Source organism: Prunus dulcis, chromosome 7 (genome assembly GCF_902201215.1).
Source record: "Prunus dulcis chromosome 7, ALMONDv2, whole genome shotgun sequence".
Classification (NCBI taxonomy): Eukaryota; Viridiplantae; Streptophyta; class Magnoliopsida; order Rosales; family Rosaceae; genus Prunus; species Prunus dulcis.
Window position 1 is genome coordinate 13,656,575 of NC_047656.1, and position 24,616 is coordinate 13,681,190.

A 24,616-nucleotide genomic window follows, 5' to 3' on the forward strand; every position below is an offset into this window, starting at 1 on the left:
ATCTAGGAAAAATTACACCATACGTTTATTTTTTTGTTGAAGGACAAAATTTTTTAGGTTAAAATATTCATAAAAATAAACTATATATATAAATAAAAATTGTCATGCCCCGATTCGAAAATAAGAATTATCTCTGAATTAAAGCATGAATCATACCATGGTTATAGCAACAAGCTCCTATAACTATGATATGATAGAAGTAGAGCCAATAATATTACTTTCGAATCGGGGTGTGAAAAATGTATTGAAAGGGGGGAAGTAGTGTCCAAAGGAAAGGAAATGGTACTGGATAGAGATAGTTAATGGGTATAATCACATCGGGTATTTATTTAATTTGGGTGTCATATGGTTAAAACGATAAAGAGAATTCGGATGCCATAAGAACAAAATGCGAGTTCAATTACAATTATGAAGATCCCAACAACAGCAAAATACAATTATGAAGAGTTTTATTTTACCGATTAAAACTAATGAATCTAATTAGCAAGGCGCCGATAGAGTTTTTTTGAATACGTATACCGACGCTAAGGCGCGGATCCATCAGGCACAGTAGGCTCTAAACTAGCTCACGGCAAACCCTCATCCTTCGTACATCGAAATCAGCGAAGACGAGGAACTTCAACAGGACCAAGACGCAGAGATGCAAAACAATGGCGATCGAGACAACGAAAATCACTATGATGAAGACGAAGAATTAGAAGAATTCGAAGAAGAACAAGAGGAAGTAGAAGAAGAAGAGGAAGAGGAAGACTTCATTGATGCGGATTATGCTGCGTACCTTACAGAACTATTACGCTCTAGTTTTGGTCACCACGCTGGCGGGATTTCTGGTGAAACAGAATCGAGAGATGGGGCAGAGAAGGGTGGAGAGAAGCGGAGAAGAATCAGAGGACCGGGAACGTTGTCATTGGGTGGAATTGGAAGCGCAGAAGGCTCCCAAGGCAATGAATGGAATCGGAGTGGAATCGATGGCCTATTTTGCCCTATCTGCTTGGACGCTTGGACCAATGACGGCGATCATCGCATCTGGTTCGACTTGAACCCTCAATCCCTAGTGATCTCGTCAAAATTTCCAATTATTTGTGATTTAATTTTGGTTTGACAATTTCAGCTGTCTTCCCTGCGGCCACATATACGGCATGTCTTGCATAACAAAATGGCTACAGCGTAGAAATTCGAGAAAGGTAGTGGCTTATCTAGCAATCCCATGATTTTCAAACTATTTGAAAATATTTTATTTTTTTTATTTTGACGTTCATGGTTGTAGATTTCCCTTCTTCCCAGTGTCCTCAATGCAACCAGAAATGCAAGTTGAAGGATGTTAGGAAACTTTTCGTATCACAGGTTCTTTCTGTTGATGAAGAATCACAAAAGGTATTATTAGACCTCATGAGCGTCAATTAAAATTTTGGTTCAGTTAATTTATTTGGAATGATGGGTTCTTCTTGTTTGTAGAGGATTCGGGTACTTGAGGATAAGTGTGCTTCTCTTGAGGAGAAGGTAAGGATATTTTGTGACTGAAGTGATTTGGATGTCTTATAATTTGTTTTGTTCCCTTCACATTTTGTGTAGTACAGTTTACTTAAGTGGTTCATCTTGCTGATTTAGTTAATCATAGATATAGAAGCAGGGTACATGCATGTCATATATCATATATGTACACAAACGTATGCACATGATGAATGTATATGTTACATTATTCATTGGTTAGCTTTTTTAGCACGTATATGGTCTTTCTTTTATGTATAGGTTGCTGATCTTTCTAAGAAAGAAGCTGAATGGCTAAAGCGAGAGGGTGAACTGCAGCAAAAAGTTTAACAGTGTACAGAGGTATGTTTAATTTGCTACATTTTGATTGTATATAACCTTCGTATGCACGTCGAAAGGTAACATTCTTCTGATTGTGTATAACTGTGTTTATTGAATCTGTCGTTTACACTGTATTTGATTTATTTTGTTTCTGGTCATATATATCCCTCTGGCCTCATGCTTTTGCAAAAAATATCAGCAGTCATGTTTTCTCTCAGCCCCTGAAAATATTCTTCGTTTCACTTTACATTTTAATGTCTCTATAGTTTTAGGTGATCCACCTCTTTGCTCACTTTTATCATGGGAATTAGTTATTGCCCTTTGGGTGTCTTAGTACTCATAGTTTCTGAGGTCAGTGTTGTTTTCCTCTCAGCCATCGATGGACTCTGCTAAGATTATGCAGTCAATCACAGTTCAGTGCAATGACATACTTTAACTGTTTGGATGAGCATTTTACTGGATTAGCGCACCGAATTGATGGTATGGGAGTGAATTTGGAGCACAGAATTGATGGTATTGAAGCAACTTTGGAGTGATTGGATCACCAAAGTCCAGAGGATGATGATCCTCACACTTGAGTTGATTTCATTCTCTGGATATTTAGCTTAGGGCTTCTTATCGCTTGTGGTGACCGTAGAGACTCTATGGTAGTTTGTCATTTTGGATCTTGGGTTTGTAGCTTGAGAGATAATGCTACTCTTCTGATGAATTTGGTACTCCTTGATCTTGTGAATTAGGCTCATGCTTATGTTGGTTTATCTTTGTGGATGTTTTGAATGACAACTTCGTTGTTCTGTTAATCCCGTTGCTTATGGATGGTTTCTAGTCACTTTCTTATTGGCTCAGTTTATCCTTGGCCATTTGCTTATGACCTTCACGGTATGCACGTTTCTTTATCGGGTTGCTACAGCTACACTTTTGGCTCTAGTTATATCACATATTATATACATCTGTAAATTAATTTCTAATTGAAATACGTTTAAGTTTATTTTATATTTTAAGGATGAGATGCTCACCAACAAGAATGACTATCGTGCAGGATTGGTGAAGGGGCATATCATGACGTCGGCATTGGGTCTTAATTCCGGGCAACAGATTCTTGAGTTGGGATCTAGGTGGGTTTGTGACCTCGAGGCTCCTCCTTCTCAGGCATCAGCGTCGATCATGTGGCAATTGGATTTGGAGGAGGAGTTGACCCTCGGCGGCAGAGGCTGAGCACATGTTGGAGCCTTTTCAGCTGTCTTGGAATCAGACTATGCAACAGATACGTACTTTTATCCCTGCATTCACCATACCTCCTGGCCCATTTGTACTACCATCAGTGACACAGCCTGCCTTGTTTGTAACACCACCAGCGACACAGCTTGCCCGTTTCTTCCACCACCGGTGGTGCAGTCCGATGAACATGCTGGCAAGGATGAGGGGCATACCTCTTTGGGTTAATTCATTTGTCTTTTCATTTATCTTATGAGCGCCCCTTTTTGTTACTGTGGCATTTATTTGAATAAAACTTATTTAAGACTTAGATTACAATATAAATAAAATAAAATATTCATTAAAAACAAACTAAGCTCATACAGTCGTGAAAGAAGCTTGTTCACCGGCAGAGCACCTGGCTGGACACAATTGCTCTGGAAATATTTCACTGAGGAATCCATTTCGTCAAAATCTATCTTGACGTGCTTTGCCGGACAAACTTGCCAATTCGGTTTACTAATTAGAAAATGTTGGCAGACATTTCAATGTCTCCCAGTTGTTAGTGTAATTAACCTTAAAATGTTATACATAACCAATTACATGCATTTTAACAAGAGATATTTAGTCATATATCTATTCTTAGCACTAACAATATAGACAAATCTTACATCATTTAATTTCTATAAACAAACCCAAAAAAAAAAAACACAATAAATGACAGTTAGTTATATTGAATTTAATTTTGATTATTAAATTATTTTAATGCTGAATTGAGTGTTTTGAATTTGTTTTAAAAAATCAAAGACAGTTTTGTAATTTAAAAAAAGTTAAAATTTTTTTTGTTATATTATAAATGGACTTTGAGTATGTTTCCAAAGTCCATTACATATAGAATTTTTTATTTTATAATTTGGGCTTTTATATTAGATATAATATTGAATCACCATTTTAACAAATATTACTTAGGTTGTGACTAGTGACCACTTTTTAATGGATTTTTATTTCTGGTCATATAGGCATCTCTTAGCCTCCAAAACTATTATTGGTTTCACATTACATTTGAATGCCTTTATAGTATTTAGTTTTACATATTTTTTGCGTGCATTTATCCTGTGAAGCAGTTATGCCTTTATATTGACAACTGAAGTGCAATGTTTATAAATTCTATAGTGAATTATGTTGGGCTGGTTCCTGCTTTAGAGCATCTTTAAGCATCCATGACTTGTAAAGATATCTCCAAATGTCTAAAGAGTCTGAAAAGAAAATCCCTACAGCATTTTTGAATGACTGTTAGGGAAAAATGTCTGTGTACTACTTTAATATGATTGGAATGTTTTCTGTAGAAAAATAAAATGTTCTATATATATTATTTTAGGAAGATTTGCTCATGAGGTTGTCAAAGGAAGATTTGCAACTAAGTAATATTATTAAAAACATAGAAAATATGATTATAAAAATAGAAAAATAAAACTCATTTCATTCGCACGTTATTCCTCTCGCATGCTATTGACTTCTCAGCCATCGTCATTCTCTCAGTTTCATTAATATGACTATTGTCTGAGAAAACTCGGACTTGAATCCTGTTGCAAAAGGAGGTCCCGGCATCGGGACTGGGAGTTATCATGTCGCTCAAGTGCCCCATATACCTATAAGAAAGCGAAAGCTTGAGGCCGAACCTGAGCGACAGAGCTGTGTTGTTGTCATTAAACTCACACTTGTCTGGTTTGACGATGTTAAAAACAAGGGATGCAACGACGTTGCTGCGAACACTGTGAGTCGGTACATCTGCCGCAGCTCCTTAAGATGTTGGTACCCTGGACCGTAGAAGAGCGAGGCATGGATGGTGTGGCAATAGATGTCCCGCTTGTCGTTGGGGTTTGTGGCGCGGAGGGTCAGATCCCACGTGGCCGTTAAGTCGGAGGAGCGAGTCGCATTGTGTGGGTACCACAGCACCGCTGAGTGGAGGCGGGGGCACGCCCATCACCGTGATGAATAAATACACTGCGAGACAAATTGCAAATTGGCTGAAAAAACACAAGGCGCCAAGACATGTATCCCTCCTATTATAAGAATTTGGGATTAAGATCTTGCTTGGTGTCGGATGCATCAAGCAGATCATTTTGGTCGAGAAGAGACGGTTCATTAGAATGACAACTTCGTTCTTCTGTTTATCTGTTGCTTATGGATGGTTTCTAGTCACTTTCTTATTGGCTCAGTTTATCCTTACCCATTTCCTTATGACCTTCAAGCTCTGCACGTTTCTTTATCACATATTATATTACATCTGTAAATTAATTTCTATTTGAAATACGTTTAAGTTTATTTTATATTTTAATTGAAATACGTTTAAGCTTATGACCTTCACGGTATGCACGTTTCTCTATCCTAAAAAAAATATATATATTTTTAATTCTGATATTTTAAAGGTCTAAAATTATATACTTGAAAATAATTATGTATAATTAAAATAATGATTAAAAAATTCTAATTTTAGAAAAACCTAGATAATAGGATAATATTATCTTTAATTTAAAATAAATATGAAATTAAATTAAATATGATGGTTTTATAATAAAATTAATATACATTGGTGTAGCAAAATAAAATAATGAAATGGAACGAGAAAACTGAAAATTGAAAAGGGCAAAAAAAGGAGAAAATTAAAAATTAAAAAAATAATGGGAAAAAAAAAATCAAACCAACCAAAAACACATTGGGTAAAAAATTAAAACGATAATTTAGTGTTTTCTGTTTTTATACTTGAGTTTGAATTTGTTTTAAAAAAACAATTCCAATTCCAATGAAAATGATGTATATTTTTTTTTATTTATAGAAAATGAAAACGGGAAGTTTTGATTTTCCACCAAAAATTAATGGGAGATTCACTATTATACCCAATATGGGGGCCCAAATTATAAAAATACCCTATATAAAATGGACTTTAGAAACACCCCAACATAACAAAAAAACTTTTAACTTCTTATAAATTACAAAACTGCCATCAATTTCTTAAAACAAGCCCAACCCCAAAATCTCATAAAAATAAAAGCACTTAGGGCATCAAAGTTTTAATAATCAATATTAAATAAAAAGCTATCATTTTTGGGTTTTTTTTATACAATTGTGTAGGGTTTATTTATAAATTTGGGTATATCCCAAATTTCATCTCAATTTCTTAAAACAAGCCCAACCCCAAAATCTCATAAAAATACCCAAAGCACTCAATAGGGCATCAAAGTAATTTAATAATCAATATTAAATTCTAATAAGGCTAGCTATCATTTTTTGGGTTTTTTTTGGGTTTGTTTATAGAAATTCAATTGTGTAGGGTTTATTTATAATATTAGTGCTAGAAATGGGTATATCACTAAATATCTCAAAATTAATCTTCAAGAAACCGACAATTTTCAACAGTTCTCTCTCCCTCACTTACTGTGAAGCCCTAGCAACTGTTCCCCAATTCTCACTCACTCATGGCAAACCCTCACCCCCCTTCCCCCATCTTACTTCTTGACGACGAGGAACTCCAAGAGGACCAAAACGCAGCACCGGGATTCAATGATGATGGAGAAGATGAAGACGATGAAGACGAAGAAGAAGAAGAAGAAGACGAAGACTTAATTGACACGGATTATGCTGTGTACATTGCATCACTACAGCATTCTGGTGTTTCTCATAACGGTGCCGGAAATTCTCGTGAAACAGTGGCGAGCAATGGGGCTGAGGAATGGGGGCGTAAGCGGAGAAGAGCTGGAGAAGGCAAAACGGCGTCGTGCGATGGAATTGGCAGTGCAGAGAGTTCCCAAGGTAGCCACTGGACTCGGAATGAAATCGATGGGCTATTTTGCCCTATTTGCTTGGAGGCTTGGACCAACGACGGTGATCACCACATCTGGTTCGAATTCAAACCTCAATTCTTTGTGATTTTATATAACTTTTTCTTCAGTCTAAAGTGTTGCAGATGATTTATTTCTGTAATTTTGGTTTTCGGATTGCAGTTGCCTTCCTTGTGGGCACATATATGGTATGTCCTGCATAAGAAAATGGCTACAGCAGCGTAAAAATTCAGGGAAGGTAATGATTTGTCTAACAACCCCCTGGTTTCCAATTTCTTTGAAATTTGAAGTTAGTTTGGTTTTTCTTCTTTGTTGTTGACATTCCTGGCTGTGCATTCTCCTTCTTTTTAGTGCCCTCAATGCAACAAGAAATGCGCGTTGAAGGATGTTAGGAAACTTTTTGCTTCACGAATTGTTTCTGTTGACGAAGAATCGCAAAAGGTCATATCCAATCTCCCAAGGCTGATACTTTCCGCTAAAACTGTGCAAAGTTAACTCATTTTGAATGATAGGTTCTTCTTGTTTGTAGATGATTCGGTCACTTGAGGCTAAATGTGATTCTCTTGAGAAGAAGGTAGGGATATCTTCGGACTGAATTAATATATATCTCTCATAATTTGTTTTGTTCCAATCATATTTTGTCCAGTACATAATATAGTAAATTCTTTGTTTCTTCGATATACATGCCTTCATTTTTCTGGTTTAGTAAATTATAGATAGAGGCATGTGGATACGCACTCAGACATATTCAACTTATATTATATTGTGAGGGGCTACCTTCCCTTATTCATTCGTTAGTTTGTTTATCAAGTCAATGGTTTTTCCTTGTATTTGTAGGGAGCTGGTTGGTGTAAGAAAGAAGCTCAATGGCGAAAGTTAGAGGCTGAACTGCAGCTTAAAGTTCAGAAGCTTACAGAGGTAAGCTTATTTGCAATGCAATTGATCTTCTGATTCTACATAATCTATGGTTTTTAATGGCTTTTTATTTATTTTATTTTTTCTGGTCATATAGCCCTCTGTATCAGCAGTAGTTCTTTCTCTCAGCCTCCAAAACTGTTACTGTTTTCGCATTACATTTTAATTCCTTTATAGTATTTAGTTTTACATATCTTTGTGTGCATTTATCCTGTGAAGCAGTTATGCCTTTATATTGACAATTGAAGTGCAAATGTTTATATATTCTCTAGTGCTTTATATTGGGCTGGTTCCTGCTTTAGAGCATCTCTAAGCATCCATGACTTGAGATAGAGCATGCAAAGAAAAATCCTGCAGCATTTTCGAATGACTGTTCGGAAAAAAATGTCTTTGTACATTAAATATGATTGGATTGTTTTCTGTAGAAAAATAAAATGTTCTAAATATTATTTTAGGAGTGTATTTCTCTTTTACATTTGGTTTTTAAATTTTTGCCGTTGTAGAGGACAACATATTTGGAGCGTTTATTAGGAGACACGCATAGCAGAACATCTGGACAAGTCAATGCTCATGGGGCCGTTGAAGGAAGATTTGCATCTGCTAACACAATCTTAGACGAAAAATCTTATGGTTAGTGTATTCATGTTCATATTTTAGCATCTTTAAAGCTTAAGATATTCATTTTCAATGGCAGTTAAGTTTATCATAATGATATGAAACCATGCTTTCTTTGTCTCCTAGGGTGGAACTTTGACTCAAAGCTCTGTGGACAAGCGTATTCTTGCAATTTCATATTAGAGGTATGGCATGGTTCCTTTCTCTTATGCTTTGTTCTTTCATCATATTCCTTTCCTCTTCTCTTTCATCATATACACGGAGATGGAGGTAAATACACAAACATACACATCATTGTGTGTGAACTGGACCTACAGATATCATCTCTATATCAGCAAAAAGACATATATGGTGGTCTTGATAAGTAGGGCACTACTGCCAGATTTTGTGTGATATTCGCTGGAAATCCACTCTAGTAATTGGTGAAAAGGAAGAAGTTATATTATTTTATTGTTCCACATAATGTTAACCTCATGATAGTGAACTTTGCAGAAGGAGTTGCAGGTAGATGGTGCTCGTTTATTTGATGTTGATGCATCTAACCAAATTGTGTTAATTTCACGAAGGCTTGCTGGGATAGGTGGGACACAAGCGCTTACCAAAGTAAAGTTTCTGGGGTTGGACAAAGTTTGTGCTTCTGTTGCATTATATTTGTATATTATAACACAGGAACTGCTCTTGATCTTTCTTAAATATGGTTCTGCAGTTGAGTTTGATACCTCCGTATGACAGAGATGATATTCTCCTTCCTAGATCTATAAAAGTCATTAGGGACCTACGCATTTGCCCTACGAACAGTGACCTTGCACTGTTTGCTTGCCTAGGGAAGAAGTTGTCAGTTCTCAGGTTGCATTGCGGTTAACTTCCTCAACTGTTATTTTAGTACGTTCTTCATATATTTCTCCTGGTTGACACTTGTGTTATTTGTTACAGTATGGAAAGCAACAATGTCATCCTTGCCTATGATCTACCGGTAAAATCTTGATCTGTTGTTTATATTGTTTTGTACTAACTTCAAAAACTCGTGTTTCCTGTATTATGCAGTGTGAAAGAACTTGTTCACGTGATTATCTACGCGCGTTCAGGTTATGTATGGGAGTGGTTAAAGCCACTCAGCATGACATACTGTTAAAGTTATATGCTTGGCATAATATGTGTTAATCTGTCTGTTTTACTCTTCTATTGTTTGTTCTTCATGTTGACATTTTTGCTTGCAGGCTGCTGCTTGGACATGTTCCTGGGATCTCAATGACTCGAATTATGTATATGCTGGATTACAGGTCTGATCCTACTTTCCATTTTAAGTATTTTGGAAGGTGTTACTTGTATATCCTCTGCTTTAATTTCATTTTTCTTATTCTTGCAGAATGGCTCTCTTTTGGTGTTTGACTTGCGCCGAACTGCAGGTCCTGTTGCAACGATAAAGGGGCTGACAAACAACCCAATTCATACTGTACATTCCCTTCCAAATAATTCAGCTCTCCCTTCTGGTGCTAGAACAGTGCTGTCCGCTTCTTCAATTGGCTTATGTCTGTGGAACGTTGATAATGCTGAAGAAGGGTGAGTTCAAATATGTGTCCTGTTCTTTCTTTCACAGCTATGAAATCATATGGATCTCTAAATATTCTTGATTACCCCGTCTGATTTTATCAATATTGTTTTTAAAGAAAGAAAAAAGAAGAATTCAATATCTACCGTGAGTGATGCCATTTAACATGTTAGTCTGGCTTGTTTGCTTGCTTTTGATAAACCGATGGTCTGTTTGCATGTTTGTAATGACCTTTTAGAGCAAGTCACAACTAAAAGGCCAAAATACACAAGAATGTTTTTTTCCCTGGTTCATTTTCTCCTATCTAAGTTGATTATTGCAGTCTCATCAAGAAAGAAAAAAAGAATACGCTTTGCTCTGTTGATTGGATGCTGTATTTTCTTTATCCATGTATTTCCTCTTGTAAAGGGATGATATTTTGGATCGCAACAAATGAAATTCTCTTGCTTTTTCATTTTAAATATATTCCAAATAGTTGGTCAACTACTGCATGGCTCTGTTCTAACAGAATTTAAACTTTATGAAGGCCAATATTGGTTCCTCAAACGGAGAATCAAGGAGTTTGCATATCTCTTGCTTATTGTCCTAGTAGTGACAACATTGTCGCTTCCTATCGTCCCAAAGTGGAAATGTCCGATGAGACAATCTTCTCTCAACCACCGCTTACTCCTTCCCGTGGTGGCATTGGACAAGGAACAGTGGGTTCCCTTGTTTTACTAAAGAGAGCAGACAGCAGCAACTGTTTTAAAAGGTTGGGATCTGCATGCACCAACGTCTGTGATATCGGACTGCCAAAATCTGCAATCATCGACTTAGGAAATCATCGCACATTGTTTGCATCAGAGGATAAGTTAAGTTCCAAAGTGGTTTTAGAAGAGTTGCCATCTTTTACAACCTTCCAGAGCCTTAAGTTGCATAAAGATCCTGTTCGCGATCTCAAGTACACTCCTGCTTTGAAGAAAGGTCTGCTTAGTTGTTTAAGTGGCGACGTACTGCAACTCTTCAGTACCAGGCTTTCATGAAATAGATCATTTGCAGTTATGTAATTGCTCAATTTATGTATGTTTTTTTCTGAAGTACCGATGCTGTAATTGTACTGTATAATATATTTTAATGCCTTTATAGTATTTAGGTTTTACATATCTTTGCCTGCATTTATCCTGTGAAGCAGTTGTGCCCTTATATTGACAATTGAAGTGCAAATGTTTATAAATTCTACATGGTGCTTTATATTGGGCTGGCTCTAAGCAGCCATGAGTCATGACAATTGAAGTGCCAAGGTTTATATATAGGTTCTATAGTGCTTTGTATTGATGATATCAATACAACTATATCATCAATTCATTATCCACTTCCATTATTATTAATAATATTCTTTTGGAATTTAGAATTACTTTTTATCATTCAGAAGATAAATACTACAACTAAATTTATCAGTTGAATTTGTTTTTGTCCCACCAGCTTTGGGCCTCAAAAATAGTTAATTGCTGGTAAACACTTAGTCATTTAAACTAGCTTGTTTTTGGTGAGCTTTAGTCGTTTAAATCACAGAACTGGCCAAAATTAACTAAGGAATTTGGCCCATGCTAATTTTGGTCCAAACAATATCCAACTTCATCTAAGTATAATTCCTTCCTTTGGAGGAAAAAGTAAAATAAAAAATAAGCACTCACAAACAGAAAATAGAGGGGAAGAAAAACTCAAATAAATTTGAAACGTCCACATTCTGGGCTTTTTATTTATAGAAAATTGCCGTACACTCCTTTCCCTCCCCCCGGAACTAGGACCAAAATTGAATTTAACCTCCGGATTCAAAAAAATAAAATAAAAAAAGGAGAAGAAAAAAAACAAATTCCGACCTGCCGGATTCGAACCAGCGACCTAAGGATAACCGATGGATACTCCAACTACAGTCCTCCGCTCTACCAACTGAGCTAAGGTCGGCTTGGGAACTTAATGCGTGCGAAATATATTTATCACCATCCAAACTGCCACCTATTAAAATTGAGCACAAACAACTATTTTGTATAAAAGAGAAAAAATTTATAATAAGAAAAAACAAGTGTTTCAAAAATTCAAGTTAGTGCTGACATATCCAAAAAATAATAATAATAATAATAATCCCAGAATGGAAAATGCCATATCAATCAGAAACAATGGGTTAAGAATAGTGATTATTCTTCTCCCAGTATAGCAATCAACATGAATATATCAGATTAATTACAACCCCATAGTAGGTGGCAATTATCATAGCATTATTAGGGGGGTCAGAATAATATCATAGCAAAAACAAAACTCATCAAACCCATAAAACAACAAAACTCACTATTTATATTGTATGCTTTCTCATGGACCCCAGAAAACGTCTTCCAATGTTTGTTTAATAATAATGTTAATCATTTTCTGTTAACATCAATGAGTGAAATGGGAATTTCAGTGCCCAATAATATTTCTCAAAAATAATTTAATTGAAGTTGCAAAAAATTGTTCAATCAAGAAAACTCATCACAATGAATTATATGCTTTATGAATCAGGGTGTTGGGTGGACATCATCTTTGTAGCTGCTCTCAAACCAGACATGTTTTCATCATCAGATTGTTCATAACATGCCAAAAGAAGAAGGGCTTGAGGGGAAGAGGAGGATATGGACCTTTGCTTCAACCATATCTATTTGTTTTGTTTCTAACATTCTATCATTTTCAGGCCATTTTAAAACTTCAAAACCTCCCCCCATCTACTTCATTTGGGCATCTTTTGGGCCTCTTATGCCTTATGCATTATTGTTGCTCAAATCATCTTAATCATTTTCAAAGGTCATGTTGATTGCAGGAAAGAAACATGTTTCCCAAGCGTTATATGGGCTCCCTTCATTTTGGTTTTACTTACAACTGTGTGATGCAGGTCATGTTCAAGGAAAAAAAAAAAATCTGCTTATAAATATTTAGATGATAAAACAATTCTAGGGTTCATATTTTTGGTTGGTTTAGAATTTAGATGCAGGTCATGTCATTTTTTGTTAGCATATCATGTCAAATTTCATGGAAATTAAATCAAACAACTAATCTCTGACACATCTGGTGCAAGAAAATTCCACATGCAGCATGCTGCTGCTGCAATGCCCTTTCTGCTTTTTACATCTCACTCTGAATTCCCATGATTTTTAATTTGCAATTATCCTTGTTCACTCTCGGCCATTAGTTCAAGTGGCCTTCACATGAGAATACTTGATCCACCGCACAATTGGAAAATTGGTCTTGGGAAATGTGCTCACTTACTATTGCTGCTTGCCATTCTCTCTATTTGTTTTAATTTAAATCAAACTGCTGGAGCTTCAGAGTTGAGAAGATGACCAATCATAAAGTGCCCCAGTTTCTGTGGCAGTCACTGGGACGCATAGAACAATACCAAAAAAAATAGAAAAACAGAAAGAAATTATTTTGCATTATTGAAGAATGACAAGTGCTTGGCTGCACACATACACTTGCTCAAAACCCATATCCTCCATTCTTTGAATTCATCACACAGGGCCATGAATCCATGGGCTTTTCCTTCTTCTTTTTTGTAAATTGCCAATGTACACCAAATGCACCATCAAACAAAAATGGAAAACTTACAATGTACACCAAATGTTGCATAACAAAAATGGAGTACACAAATTTTCTTTCTTCTTTTGGAGCCTTGGATGTTCATATTTCCTTGCATTATGTTTTTGGCAAAGTAATGACCCATCTCGTGGCAATCTGACACACAAGCTTTTTCCTTTTTAAACAAAAAACCATCATTAAAAAGCACTTAAATGAAGTGAAATTTGAGGGGAATTTCCAATATGAAGCATATGGCATGACACTTTCACTTTTAGCGCCAACACTCAGGTGTTATGGAATGGTCCCTCTTGTAGTCCTTGCAATAGTCATATACCAAATGGTTGGTTTGAACCCACCTCATGACCCTGTACTGCTGTTGAGTCAGCCCACCCGACCGGAACGGGGAGGCAGATACCGGGTGGCACCAGGCGGAGGAATAGGCGCTGCAACCGCCGGCTTTGAAATTGGTATACTTTGCAACAAATGGTTGATATCTGTAATCTGCTTTGTATTTCCCATCTTCAGTTGCCCAAGATGAGGCATCCCATATTGAGCCATACACCCACATTGGCCTCAAGGGAAAGGTTGCTACACTTTTCCTAGGGTACCTCCTTATGGGCACATCATCCACCAAAAATCTGTAACAATAATGAATATGGGATAAATTTTAACTATAAGACAATTAACCTAACAACAAGATGAATATGGCATATAATCAAAACAGAGATTAAATATTATATTATTGACTTAGTGGCCAGCAAGAGGAACCAATAGCTTTGTACTATTAGATTTGGATTTATTATCTTTTTTTTCCCTCTGTTTTGTCTTTGTTGTCAATCAATAGATAGAGACTGATATAATGGAGACAGCTTTTTCTTTCCCAAATGGCATCCCTTCATTATATGGGATCTTAGAACTCCACATCATTGACAAAGGGTCTCAACCCAATGAGGATATATAGGCTTTTTACCATTCCAAATCTCATCTCTTTACTCTCTCTTTCTTAATTTATAATTGCCACTGTCCTGTCGCTTGGCTTTTCCTTAATTTCAGAGAAAGAATTATTGGCATGATCAGGTTATTACTCAACTTTGAAAAATTGAAAATGGCAGAAATACCAGCATTTCAAATTATCAATCAATCATTAAAGCTCAGTAGAAAATGGATGGATAGGTTTCTTTCCTATAAAGTTTTTGCGAGTAAGAAATAATTACTCACATGAAAAGTTCTAAGTTAATCTTTGATTTCAAGCACAGCTCAAAACTATGATCACAAAAAACTTACATGATCTCCTTTGGGCTCCACAATATAGCATAGTGATGAAAAGCCTTAGTGGGATCAAACCACAAATGAAACTTCATCTCTCTGCCAATGATTTTTCCATCCCCACTTCCTCTGATGTAAACATTTGTTTGTAAAGTGTAAGGCTTCCCAAATGTAGTTCCCAGAAACTCAATGTCGACTTCGTCATGGTACCCCGGATGAGCTTCACTGTTTGAAAGCTGCAAGAAGAATAAATATAATACTGATCAGTTGATCAAGGCATTTAGCAGACACAATTATACATAGAATTTGAGAAAATAATTAAGCCAAAAATGTGGAGTTCATTAATTTCTCACATAGAAAGCTGTTATAACTCCTGCTGTGTAACCAGTTTGAAGTTTAATGGAGGTACCAAAGTAGCCGGATCTAAATGGACGAACTGACTTGAACCCACTACCTGTTGCAATCAAATGGAGACAATTATGAAATTTTTTTAATTAACAGGTACACTGGTAATTAATTAAGGAAGCATTAACATAAATATGTGAACTAGAAAGAGGGTGAGGTGAGGTGAGGGAGACCTGAGGTCCTGTCAAGCCAGATTGTTAATGCATGTTGGTCTAAGCTTTGATGCTGAGGACCCCAGAGAGTTCTAAACCCTTTATAAAAGCTCATAGACCTGAATTTAGAACTTGGCCAGTAGCCAGGTGATGGTGGCCAATTAGCATTGCTTGCAGGGACCAAAAGAATTAGGAGGAAGAGCAAGAGAGCCATAAAATATGAATGGGAAGATGAGGAAAATGTATAGTGAAGATGGAATAATTGGCTCTGTATAAATGCAGGGCACAGAGAGAGAGAGAGAGAGAGAGAGAGAGAGAGAGAGAGAGAGGTAGCTGAAGACCAAGTGTATATATAGGAAGAGTATGGTAGTGCAGTTTGATATATATATATAATATTATAAGAACATTATTACTAGAATTAACCATCAAAGCTTTTTTTTTTTTTTTTTTTTTGGGGACGAAACCACCAAAACTTTGCATGATATAAACTATACTTACTATTTATATATACACTTTGATTTTTCTTCTCTCTCTGTCTCTCTCTGTCTCATCCCAATTCACACAACCACTTTTTTCCTACCCTTAATGAGGAAACATGTTTGCTTTGGTTGCAAGGTTGGAAAGCTAGGAAAAGAGGATGTGATGCAGAATGGGTAGATAGGTGTCTCTTAAATGTGCCCTTTTTTCTTTCCTCTTTCTCTGTGCTGTGCATATGTAGTTTTGTGATTCCACAGGAACGAACTTGGGATAAAAATCGGAAAGCTACATGCAATTTCTGTCCCTGCCTTTAAAGCAAACCTTGTTTTTTTGGGTAGGATTCAACAAACCTTGTTGGATTACCCATATTGTGTCTTCTTTTTACCTTTCCCCTTCTCTTGCCAGTGTGTCAGCTCCCATGCAGTGGACTGTGGAGTAGTGTCAAATGTTTGTTAGTGCCAATAATAGATCTTACACAAAATTTATTCATAATCTTATGTGTTTTTTACCCAAAATTTTATATCTCGTGAGACAAGACTTCACTTTTTTGATGTGGATATACTCTTAACAATTTATTTAATTTTTTTCCAAACATTATTTAAGTAAAATAAAATATTTTATTCTTCTCTCCCCCTCTTCATAATCAGAGCGGACCGTAGCTATAATCATCAAGATGGAAAGAGAAGAAATTTGTTCGATGATGAAGTTGTAAGTTTAAAAAAAATAATGATATGGCACAGATAGAAGCATCCTGATCATTATTGGCCAGCTTGGGATATTATACATATATACATGAATGCAGAGAGATGGGTTTTTTTTTTTTCCTTTATTTTTTCTTTGTTCTGTCTGAATACAGAGATGGATTTGAACGTGTGAAGTTCATCAATGTAGTGGGGCATGGGGCTACGCAAGATGGGACCAATGCATGATTTGATTACAAGGCATTAGATCGATTGATTTTGACTCATGAAGTGAGCTACTTACGTTTCTTCATATTTTATTCATTTGTTGATTGATTGCCCAAACAACAAAATTTCTTCCACAAAAAGTTGCACAAATGATATAACATTATTAAGGCTAAGGCACACTGTGTGTGATATTTACTATGCATATCTAGTTTTTATTTTATTTTTACTTATTTTTTGTATCATTTTGTTGAAATTTTTTTTCCAATTTACTGTAACCCCTAAAACCAAAGTCCAGATGCCATATATCGTGCCCAATCAAATTTCATACACCAATTTCTTCTGCAAAACGCTAATTTGATTCTGTATATTTTGGTCGATCCTTGTAACAATTTGATTGATACAACACATTTGGTCTAGATAGCCTATCTGTTTAGTCATGAAATTAGCAATGACTGAAGGGACGTTAAACTGCATTAACCTTTAATTAAACATCAGTCATCCGATGAATAAACATGCACTTTAGGCAAAGTGTTTATTGAATTAGGTTATTAAGTTTTCTTGCACCCGAGTTCGAATCTTGTTCTCTGTAACTATAGTGGTTTAGAATCCCTCATCACAGGGGAGGCCAGATGACAACAATATTATTAGTTGATAAGGTGAAGCAGACTAGTTTTGAGTCATTTAATATGTAGCTAAAAGGCATTCAAGCATATAGAATAATTTCCTTTCTTCCTTCGCTAATCGTACGTCCTGTTACATTTTGACAGAAATATAATTTAGAAGGCAGCTTTCATTTACTTTCCTAGACAAAAATGTTGGAACCTTTAATGGCTGGATTGACCAGTAAGCTTAGGGATCCACCCACCATTTAAAGACCCCAAGGAGCTCGATCCTTCCTGTACCATTTTCCTTCAAAGATGCTGACCAAAACCCTACACATATCTTTCTTTGTCTTGCATAATAAAACAATAACCCTAACCCTTCTCTCTCAGAATCAAACATTTGATTCTGTGGACCATCTCAGAAAATACAACCCTAACACACACCAACCATGCATCTTAATCTTCTACATAAATATATACACATGTAACTTGAAGTCTAGATGGCCCCGGAAAATGGTACAGACGACCCAAAATCTTAGCAGGCAGCCACAAACTTTGAAACTTCAAAGACATGCATACGGGGCTGAAAGGCACACTTCAATAAAAACAACATGAATTTTAGGCTGCAATTTAACTTAAACCACATTCTTCTGATCAATACATGTTTGATTTTGTGCTGCCTCTCTCTCTCTCTCTCTCTCTCTCTCTCTCTCTCTCTACTGTAGATTTGCACTATTTTGTCGGCCAGAGATTAAGGTGGGGCCCAGTTGACCGACAAATCAAGAAGCTCATGAAACTTGGACGTACGTATATGATCTGTATTCTGTACACACACGTACCTTTGCTTTCGGGTAAATTGTACATATGCTTCTTCCTTTCCAGAAATATAGGTCACGGGTCACGTCAATATCTAGATTAAAAAAGAATTTTAGTTAATTAATTGGTCAATCCATCGAGACTAGATCGTGATTTATCATGCCATCTCAAAATTTGGGCTCTAGTTGCTTTCCATATACATGGTGTTTCACACGCAAAAACAAACAAGAAATCCTCCATTTTAGGTTGTCGACGTTATATATCCGAATCATTAGTCAAGTCTGCTTTTTGTTTGAGCATTCAATTATGTACATGATGAGTTTCCTTTTTGGCAATTCTTCACGCGAAGCATAGCTCAAACGAAATTATACGTCGACGTTTGACAAAGTTTTAGCAGTCATTTTTTTTAGTGCGGGATTGGAATAGAAATGCAAGTGACATAACATGCAACTGTATCTAACTTCTATACAATTGATTGTGTTGTGTGGTAGGCACCCTCAGGGTGCTTTTGCTTGAATATCAATCAAAGGTATGCATGTCCAGACCAAAAACAGGAAAAGGAAAAAAAAGTCGAAACAATGCTAAAAAAAAAACTGAAACTTAAAGATCAAGTAAGTCAGAGATTGCACTACTCGAACAAATAGTAACTTCGAAACTAAGAGCTTCTGAGTATGGGGTTTGTTAAGCATGGCCCACGCTTCAATTCTCACTCAAACAACAATACAATAATTGCAACAACAAAAAAGGAAAAAGAAAAAAATAAGTAGTCGGTCATATCTTTTGCTGTTATATACAACCCAAAAAGAAAATAAAAGTTATGCACACACATATATATATCTAGCGCTGTTATTATTTGACTTTGTTGTTATAGTTAAGCTGCTCTCGAATAATTGTAATGGTTAAAAATTTATGTCAAATTTGTAGTGACACGGATCCGTTCATATGTATATATAACGGCGTTATTATTTGACTTTGTTGTTATAATTAAGTTGCTATCGAATAAAAGCTTGTCGGTCTAATAATAATAGACCAAATATTAATTATAGGGTCGTAGTGCAAAAAGGATATTGCAAAATAATCCAGAACCACCATAGATTGTGTGTGGAACTGATGAAATCGAAACGTTAAAAGCAGAGATAATACAAATGGGACACATTAATAATTAATAATAATGATGTCATTAGATGCTAAATACATCATGCATATAGGACAAGGAACCTTTGCATAAAGCTTTGAATTGATTGAGGACGGTATATATGAACAAAACAATCCCAAATTGTGAGACGGCCATGCATGTATGCTTTGCCCCACCGACACTTTGGTGAGCTTTGGAAGGGCTACAAGCCTATGCTATGAGAGCTTAGCTCCAAAATAAAATAAGTTCACTAAGGACAAGATGCATGCAAATTAGGTCTACCTATAAAATAAGTATATAAAAATTGTATCTAATTTGACACCGATTGTTTCTACAGTACAGCAGTGTCAAACTGGCCCTTACTTTAAATCTTATTTATTCACAATAAGTAAGAAATTTTTCATATTAATCAAAATTTGAGGTGATAAGTGGTTGTCTTTAGCCTGACTGTTTTATCAATTTCTTTTCCTACTAATTTAGCAGGTTGACATATGATGATGTGGTTAGGAAGAAAATATAATATGAGAAGCAATGACCAGTGAAGGCCGAGCTTAATTTTGGTTCATTTGGACCAAATCTACCTCACAGACAAAGCCCAAAAGCTGAGAGAAAAGCATCCAAGCCCAATTTTTATCTCCAACAATTTGTATAAGATGCAATACTTGTTTAGAGACATTTGTGCAACAAGTGTGCTTCAATTAAACTCCTTTGTGTTCATCACACATTTTTGTCAAGAGTATTCTCTTTTTAACTTTTTATATGATCACCTACTACCTCTTAGTCTAGTAGTAATTTTCTTCACAATGTTAGAATAAATCGTAAATTCAAACATTGCTTCGTAATATTATTTGATATTGAAAAGAAAATGACTTTTTTTCCAACTTAAAAAATAATTTCTACTCAACTTCACCCGGTCATATCAACACCTGTTTTTTTTTTTTTTTTTTCCGGGTTAAATTATTATATAGTAATAAATTACAGTAGGCAAAAAAAAAAAAAAGAATAATTCATGATAGGTATTTTCCGTTCCTAAAAGCAAAAGAAAAAGACATTTTATCCGACCAAAAAAACCAAACATTAGCCGCGGCATCCATTAAACGTTGCAAATCCAAGCCTTGGTGAATTCCACGACCACGATTAAATGGCTCTGCTCTGATGCATTTCTCTTTCATCCACGTGTCCAAGATTAAATATGGGTTGGGGTCTCGAAATGGATGCTCCAGATTCACGTCCCAAGTCCAAGTCCAAGTCCAAGTCCAAGTTTTCAAGCCGCACCAACTTCGTTCTCCAAGTCCAAGTCTCCACCTTGGAATTATCATAAGAATTCATATCATATATTTTTGTGTTGTCTTACCAACCAGACTCTTGAATCTTCTAAGGCCTCTCGTTTTCTTCGTTGTTACTCATAAGTTCATAACCCCAACACAAAACGCTTCCCTTCACACTGCGCCAACTACAGTCACAGACTTCATAGTCCCAGAAGCCCAGGTATGGCCTTCCCTCCACCTACCTCCTAATCTTGTTCTATTTCTTTTTGGTGGGTTTATTTATTTATTTGTATATTATCTTATTTGAAGCTTTGATTGTTTTAAAGTACTTATCTTGAAATCTGGAAAAATGCATTTTTAATCATGTTAAGAGTCTTTGGTTGAAGTTGGTTTTCTGGTTTATGCCTTATTAGGATTGGGGTAGTATGTGATTAAGCAAACTGATGAATGTGATTGTGAATTTGAATGACTGTGAGGTGATTAGATTGCTTGAAGTGTTGCAATTTATTTTCGGAATCTTGAATACTAGACATGGGGTTACTGTGGGCTACAATACATTAGATTGGTTAAAAAATGGACTCTTTTAGACATAAAGAAAATGTTTGGTAATTGTAAAGGAATGGGGATTCTTGGAATGAGTTAAAAATTGTGAAACATGCACTGTTGAATGTTGTGCGTGATGATAACAAATTAGACAATGTAATAGCTGCTGAGTCCAAGATGCAAGAAGAGAGACATATTAAGCTAGCTACCGTCTCGGTCCATCCATCTCTGCTATGACCAGCTAATGTCTGAATTTGCGGTGGTTAAAAGTTAAAACCTGTTGCAAAATCCCAATTATTGGTGTGATTTAAAATTTTGGATTCTGGGGGAAGGGTTAATTTTCTTTATCCATCCTCTGATGAAGCATAATTTTGAGTTGTGTATGTAAACAGTAATGTTATAATTCTAAAGGCTGTTGCCTCCACTATTAGGGAGTAATATACTCCCAAAAAAAAAAGGCAAAGAAGCTTCAGTTGAGAGTGAAGGTCATATGGACAGGGGAGGGCCCAAGACATAACCCTTGATGTCTCAGAACAGAATCACACAGAAAAGGAGAAGGGGCCTAGCTGGACAAATCATATAGCGAATATAAGGGTTTCATGAGTACTGTTTGTACATTCATAATTTCAATACAACATGTAGAACAGTAGAAGCTATGAATTCTGTATGTTGTGGTGAATATGATAAGATTGAAAAATGTGCTAAAAGTTCATCTGATTGCATGGGTTGCTTCCTTTCTTTCTTTTTTCCTTCTTTCTTTTTACTCTTATGAAGCTGATGCTGTTTCTCGCTGGAGATTACTTCTCCATCTTTACTTTCTTTTTTGGAGCAGTGTTTTAGAAGGCTATGGTTGTTCAGTCTAGGGAGAATGGAAACTAATGGTAGCAATTCTAATTTCCAAGAAAAGCAACCTTCAGATGCTTCAAATATTGTTGGTAGGGAGAAGCGTACTGAGAAAGAAGTCTTTATTAATCATGGTATGCCTCTTTCCCCAGAATCAACCCCAGCCAGAAAAATAAAAGGAGCTGTTTTTTTTTAAAATTATGAAGACCAAATTTATTTTCCTGGCCAATAATGAGTCTAGTGTCGGTACAGGTTGGTATAAGTGTGGCCAAACCTTATAACAGAACTCTTTCTTTTCTTCCAAGTCTTTCTCTGAATTGTGGTGTGAATAAGAGTGGATGTTTCAATTGGTGTTATTAATGTGGTGCATGATATATGACATTTTAGAAGCATGAAAGGTAATATCTTTCCTCCACACTTGAAAGAAGTCATTATGTCAATTAGTTGAAGAATTTTATTCAGTAAATTATTAATATCATCGAGATTCAGACAGACTGCTGCTTGAAAGTTATCTAATCTACTTTTGGGTACTCTACGACTTGTTTTTCTTTCTTTCTCCCCTTGGATGATTAGAATCTTCTGAAGTAGTATCTTATTCTATCAATAACATGGATGACCTTACGGTGCAGCTGAGATAGCTTGGCATGAGAGGAGAAGAGAATGGGTTGGTGATGAGTCTGAGAAATTGAGAAGAGCGCCAAGAGAACCAATTATGAGGTACATTTTTGTACACTTACTGTCACACTGATGATCTAGATACTAATAGGCTGCATCACTTCTTCTGGTCACTTGTTCACTAGCTCTACCAAAAAGTACTCCTTTTTTATTTGGACTAGGGGAAAAGTGAAGCAGTGATCTACATTTGTGTCTCTGTGTGTTGACCTGGGAATCCTCTAAACAAGGGTGGAACCAGGATTTTTGGAGGGGTGGGCTACCATTGACATAAAAAATATTAGCCAAGTTTTTGTGGAGCCAAAAACTAGTACAATATATATTTACACAACTAAGTTTGTGGTCTGAAGTAACCAAGAAAATAAGTCTGTAGTTTTAAAGCTGCATTTTGGGCTTTTTTTGCTTATAAATGGGTGAACTAAGTTTTATATGGGATAAATAGGGCTAGACTTAAATGTGAAAAAAATATGAATTTATTGAGGTAAAAAAGTTTTGTGCCAAACTTTGCACTGGGCTACAGCCCAGGGGTGCCCACACGTGGTACTGCCTTTGATTTTAAATAAGAGAAGGCCAGTGGCAGGGGACTTCCCTATCACTAATGTTTTGAAGTGTTGACTACCATGGTCTCATTTGAAGCCTATTTTTGTCTTGCTGTTAACTTTTTTTATTTTTTATTTTCGTTAGCTGTTCTACAATTGAATTCCAAATCTGGCATGGGAGTTGCAGTATGCATTTTTTTTGACATGATTTTATGTAAAGGATGGATCTTGAGGAGATTAAATTAGCATCTCTACTTGACAATATTTGTGCTCATGAAGAAGCAAAAATGATATTATAAAAAAAATAAAAATAAAAAAGCTGAAGACAATTCACTTGTATTCTAATATCTGAAATAAATGAATTTGCAATGTAAGTGAAAGAATCATATGCTCCTAGAGTTGCAGTTGGTGGGTGCTATCAATTTATTGGCTATGTGTCCTTCTGTGATATCCTCTTGTAGTGGGTGTGCAAATTTTTAGTTCCCTGTTCCAGAGGAAAGTAATGAAGGGATCTTCTTTTTCAGCTGGACCACAACGTATGAGGATCTTCTTTTATCTACTGAACCTTTTCAGGAGTCCATACCTTTAGCTGTAAGTTTCTCTGATTAGTTTCCTTCTCTTTCCTTTTTTAGATGGTGTTGATGTGAACAATTTAAATTGGTGGGTTATGCAGGAGATGGTGGATTTTTTAGTTGACATCTGGCATGAAGAAGGCCTTTATGACTAAGTGATGTATATCCTGTGCTCTTTCTGCGCAGTAAGAATTTTGCATAGTTTTGTTTGTGCTTTAAATTTGTCATTCAAGGTAGAGTTGGTTTTCTCGTTCCTGATCGTGTAAACCATTGTCTTTGCAGTGGAGATATAGATTACATGTAGAGATCCATTAATCTTAGCATATTTCGTAATGACAGCGAAGAATTTGCGTAATCAACTAAACAAATTCTGTATTTCAGTTTCGATATTGGATTGGATCAATTAACTTTTTGCCTTTTGACTACTCTTCTTACTGCAATAATATATGAAAGTTGTGGACTGGAAGTGTAGTGTGATTATAATTGATGTCCTGTGCTACCACCGCCAGTTCAATTCCTACTGCTGGTATAGGTCGTTGAATCCATCTCATTCCAAATGATATGGTACACATGCAGAACTTCTTATGAAACCAGCTTCCAAGAAAATGTGTCCAAGAGCTCATATGGTATCAATATGACATTACAAATTCCGTTTTCAAATATTTAGGCCCAGCCAGGAATACATTAGTGGAAGTCCTTGAGATCTCGTTTATTATGATAAATGTGTACATTCAAGCAGATCAAACTCCAGCTTACGCGTGAGTTTTTATAAAAAATAATAATTAAAATTTACCCCTTACTTTCAAAAATGTCAGTTTTTATAAAAATCTTCAAAAATAATCAAAAACTTACCTAAATAGACACAAATTCCCTTAAAAATTAATACCCAACATAAACTTAAAAAGTTGTAAT

At 35.9% G+C, this 24,616-nt stretch overlaps 4 protein-coding genes and 1 non-coding gene across 7 annotated transcripts; 3 read left to right on the forward strand and 2 right to left on the reverse strand.

The window, feature by feature from the left end:
• Positions 1-387: 387 nt before the first annotated feature.
• On the forward strand, positions 388-3,379 carry LOC117633565 (E3 ubiquitin-protein ligase RFWD3-like). 3 transcript variants are annotated; one of them, XR_004586683.1, is made up of 7 exons: positions 388-1,029; positions 1,112-1,184; positions 1,285-1,374; positions 1,456-1,500; positions 1,750-1,830; positions 2,183-2,688; positions 2,849-3,379. XR_004586683.1 is itself a non-coding variant. In XM_034367212.1 (6 exons), exons 1-5 carry the CDS (start codon positions 641-643, stop codon positions 1,816-1,818), a joined length of 666 nt encoding a protein of 221 aa, XP_034223103.1. In that variant the 5' UTR covers positions 388-640; the 3' UTR covers positions 1,819-1,830; positions 2,183-3,379. The 3 variants fall into 3 exon arrangements, 2 of the variants coding, with proteins under 2 accessions (XP_034223103.1, XP_034223104.1); XM_034367212.1 differs by having other exon boundaries at positions 2,183-3,379; XM_034367213.1 differs by lacking the exon at positions 2,183-2,688.
• A 3,023-nt stretch (positions 3,380-6,402) lies between these two features.
• On the forward strand, positions 6,403-11,188 carry LOC117636118 (E3 ubiquitin-protein ligase RFWD3-like). Its single transcript, XM_034370584.1, has 13 exons — positions 6,403-6,901; positions 7,005-7,080; positions 7,194-7,283; positions 7,372-7,416; positions 7,680-7,760; positions 8,261-8,387; positions 8,499-8,557; positions 8,865-8,975; positions 9,079-9,218; positions 9,306-9,345; positions 9,590-9,652; positions 9,739-9,932; positions 10,448-11,188. The coding sequence occupies exons 1-13, from the start codon at positions 6,480-6,482 to the stop codon at positions 10,941-10,943; spliced, it is 1,944 nt and encodes a 647-aa protein (XP_034226475.1). The 5' UTR covers positions 6,403-6,479; the 3' UTR covers positions 10,944-11,188.
• Positions 11,189-11,774: 586 nt separating this feature from the next.
• TRNAY-GUA lies at positions 11,775-11,865 on the reverse strand. The gene is given in 2 exon segments: positions 11,775-11,810; positions 11,829-11,865. It is a non-coding gene; the product is annotated as a tRNA-Tyr (tRNA).
• A 1,502-nt stretch (positions 11,866-13,367) lies between these two features.
• On the reverse strand, positions 13,368-15,652 carry LOC117634912 (probable xyloglucan endotransglucosylase/hydrolase protein 32). Its single transcript, XM_034369192.1, has 4 exons — positions 15,351-15,652; positions 15,126-15,226; positions 14,791-15,008; positions 13,368-14,144 (listed from the first exon to the last, which is right to left on the reverse strand). The coding sequence occupies exons 1-4, from the start codon at positions 15,541-15,543 to the stop codon at positions 13,778-13,780; spliced, it is 879 nt and encodes a 292-aa protein (XP_034225083.1). The 5' UTR covers positions 15,544-15,652; the 3' UTR covers positions 13,368-13,777.
• Positions 15,653-20,512: 4,860 nt separating this feature from the next.
• Positions 20,513-24,126, forward strand: LOC117633443. Its single transcript, XM_034367057.1, has 5 exons — positions 20,513-20,755; positions 21,911-22,055; positions 22,551-22,638; positions 23,657-23,723; positions 23,806-24,126. The coding sequence occupies exons 2-5, from the start codon at positions 21,947-21,949 to the stop codon at positions 23,857-23,859; spliced, it is 318 nt and encodes a 105-aa protein (XP_034222948.1). The 5' UTR covers positions 20,513-20,755; positions 21,911-21,946; the 3' UTR covers positions 23,860-24,126.
• Positions 24,127-24,616: the final 490 nt, after the last annotated feature.

Bases quoted from the DNA above. Each gene is read 5' to 3' on its own strand.
- LOC117633565 (XM_034367212.1), top strand. From the start codon at position 641: ATGCAAAACAATGGCGATCGAGACAACGAAAATCACTATGATGAAGAC. The intron at 1,030-1,111 runs GTTCGACTTGAA...TGACAATTTCAG, and splicing joins GACGGCGATCATCGCATCTG to CTGTCTTCCCTGCGGCCACA. The intron at 1,375-1,455 runs GTATTATTAGAC...TCTTGTTTGTAG, and splicing joins TTGATGAAGAATCACAAAAG to AGGATTCGGGTACTTGAGGA.
- LOC117636118 (XM_034370584.1), top strand. From the start codon at position 6,480: ATGGCAAACCCTCACCCCCCTTCCCCCATCTTACTTCTTGACGACGAG. The intron at 6,902-7,004 runs GTTCGAATTCAA...TTCGGATTGCAG, and splicing joins GACGGTGATCACCACATCTG to TTGCCTTCCTTGTGGGCACA. The intron at 8,976-9,078 runs GTAAAGTTTCTG...ATGGTTCTGCAG, and splicing joins GGACACAAGCGCTTACCAAA to TTGAGTTTGATACCTCCGTA.
- LOC117634912 (XM_034369192.1), bottom strand. From the start codon at position 15,543: ATGGCTCTCTTGCTCTTCCTCCTAATTCTTTTGGTCCCTGCAAGCAAT. The intron at 15,009-15,125 runs GTGAGAAATTAA...TTCTTCTTGCAG, and splicing joins GAGTTATAACAGCTTTCTAT to CTTTCAAACAGTGAAGCTCA. The intron at 14,145-14,790 runs GTAAGTTTTTTG...TTATTGTTACAG, and splicing joins TGGAGCCCAAAGGAGATCAT to ATTTTTGGTGGATGATGTGC.
- LOC117633443 (XM_034367057.1), top strand. From the start codon at position 21,947: ATGGAAACTAATGGTAGCAATTCTAATTTCCAAGAAAAGCAACCTTCA. The intron at 22,639-23,656 runs GTACATTTTTGT...CTTCTTTTTCAG, and splicing joins CCAAGAGAACCAATTATGAG to CTGGACCACAACGTATGAGG. The intron at 23,724-23,805 runs GTAAGTTTCTCT...TGGGTTATGCAG, and splicing joins AGGAGTCCATACCTTTAGCT to GAGATGGTGGATTTTTTAGT.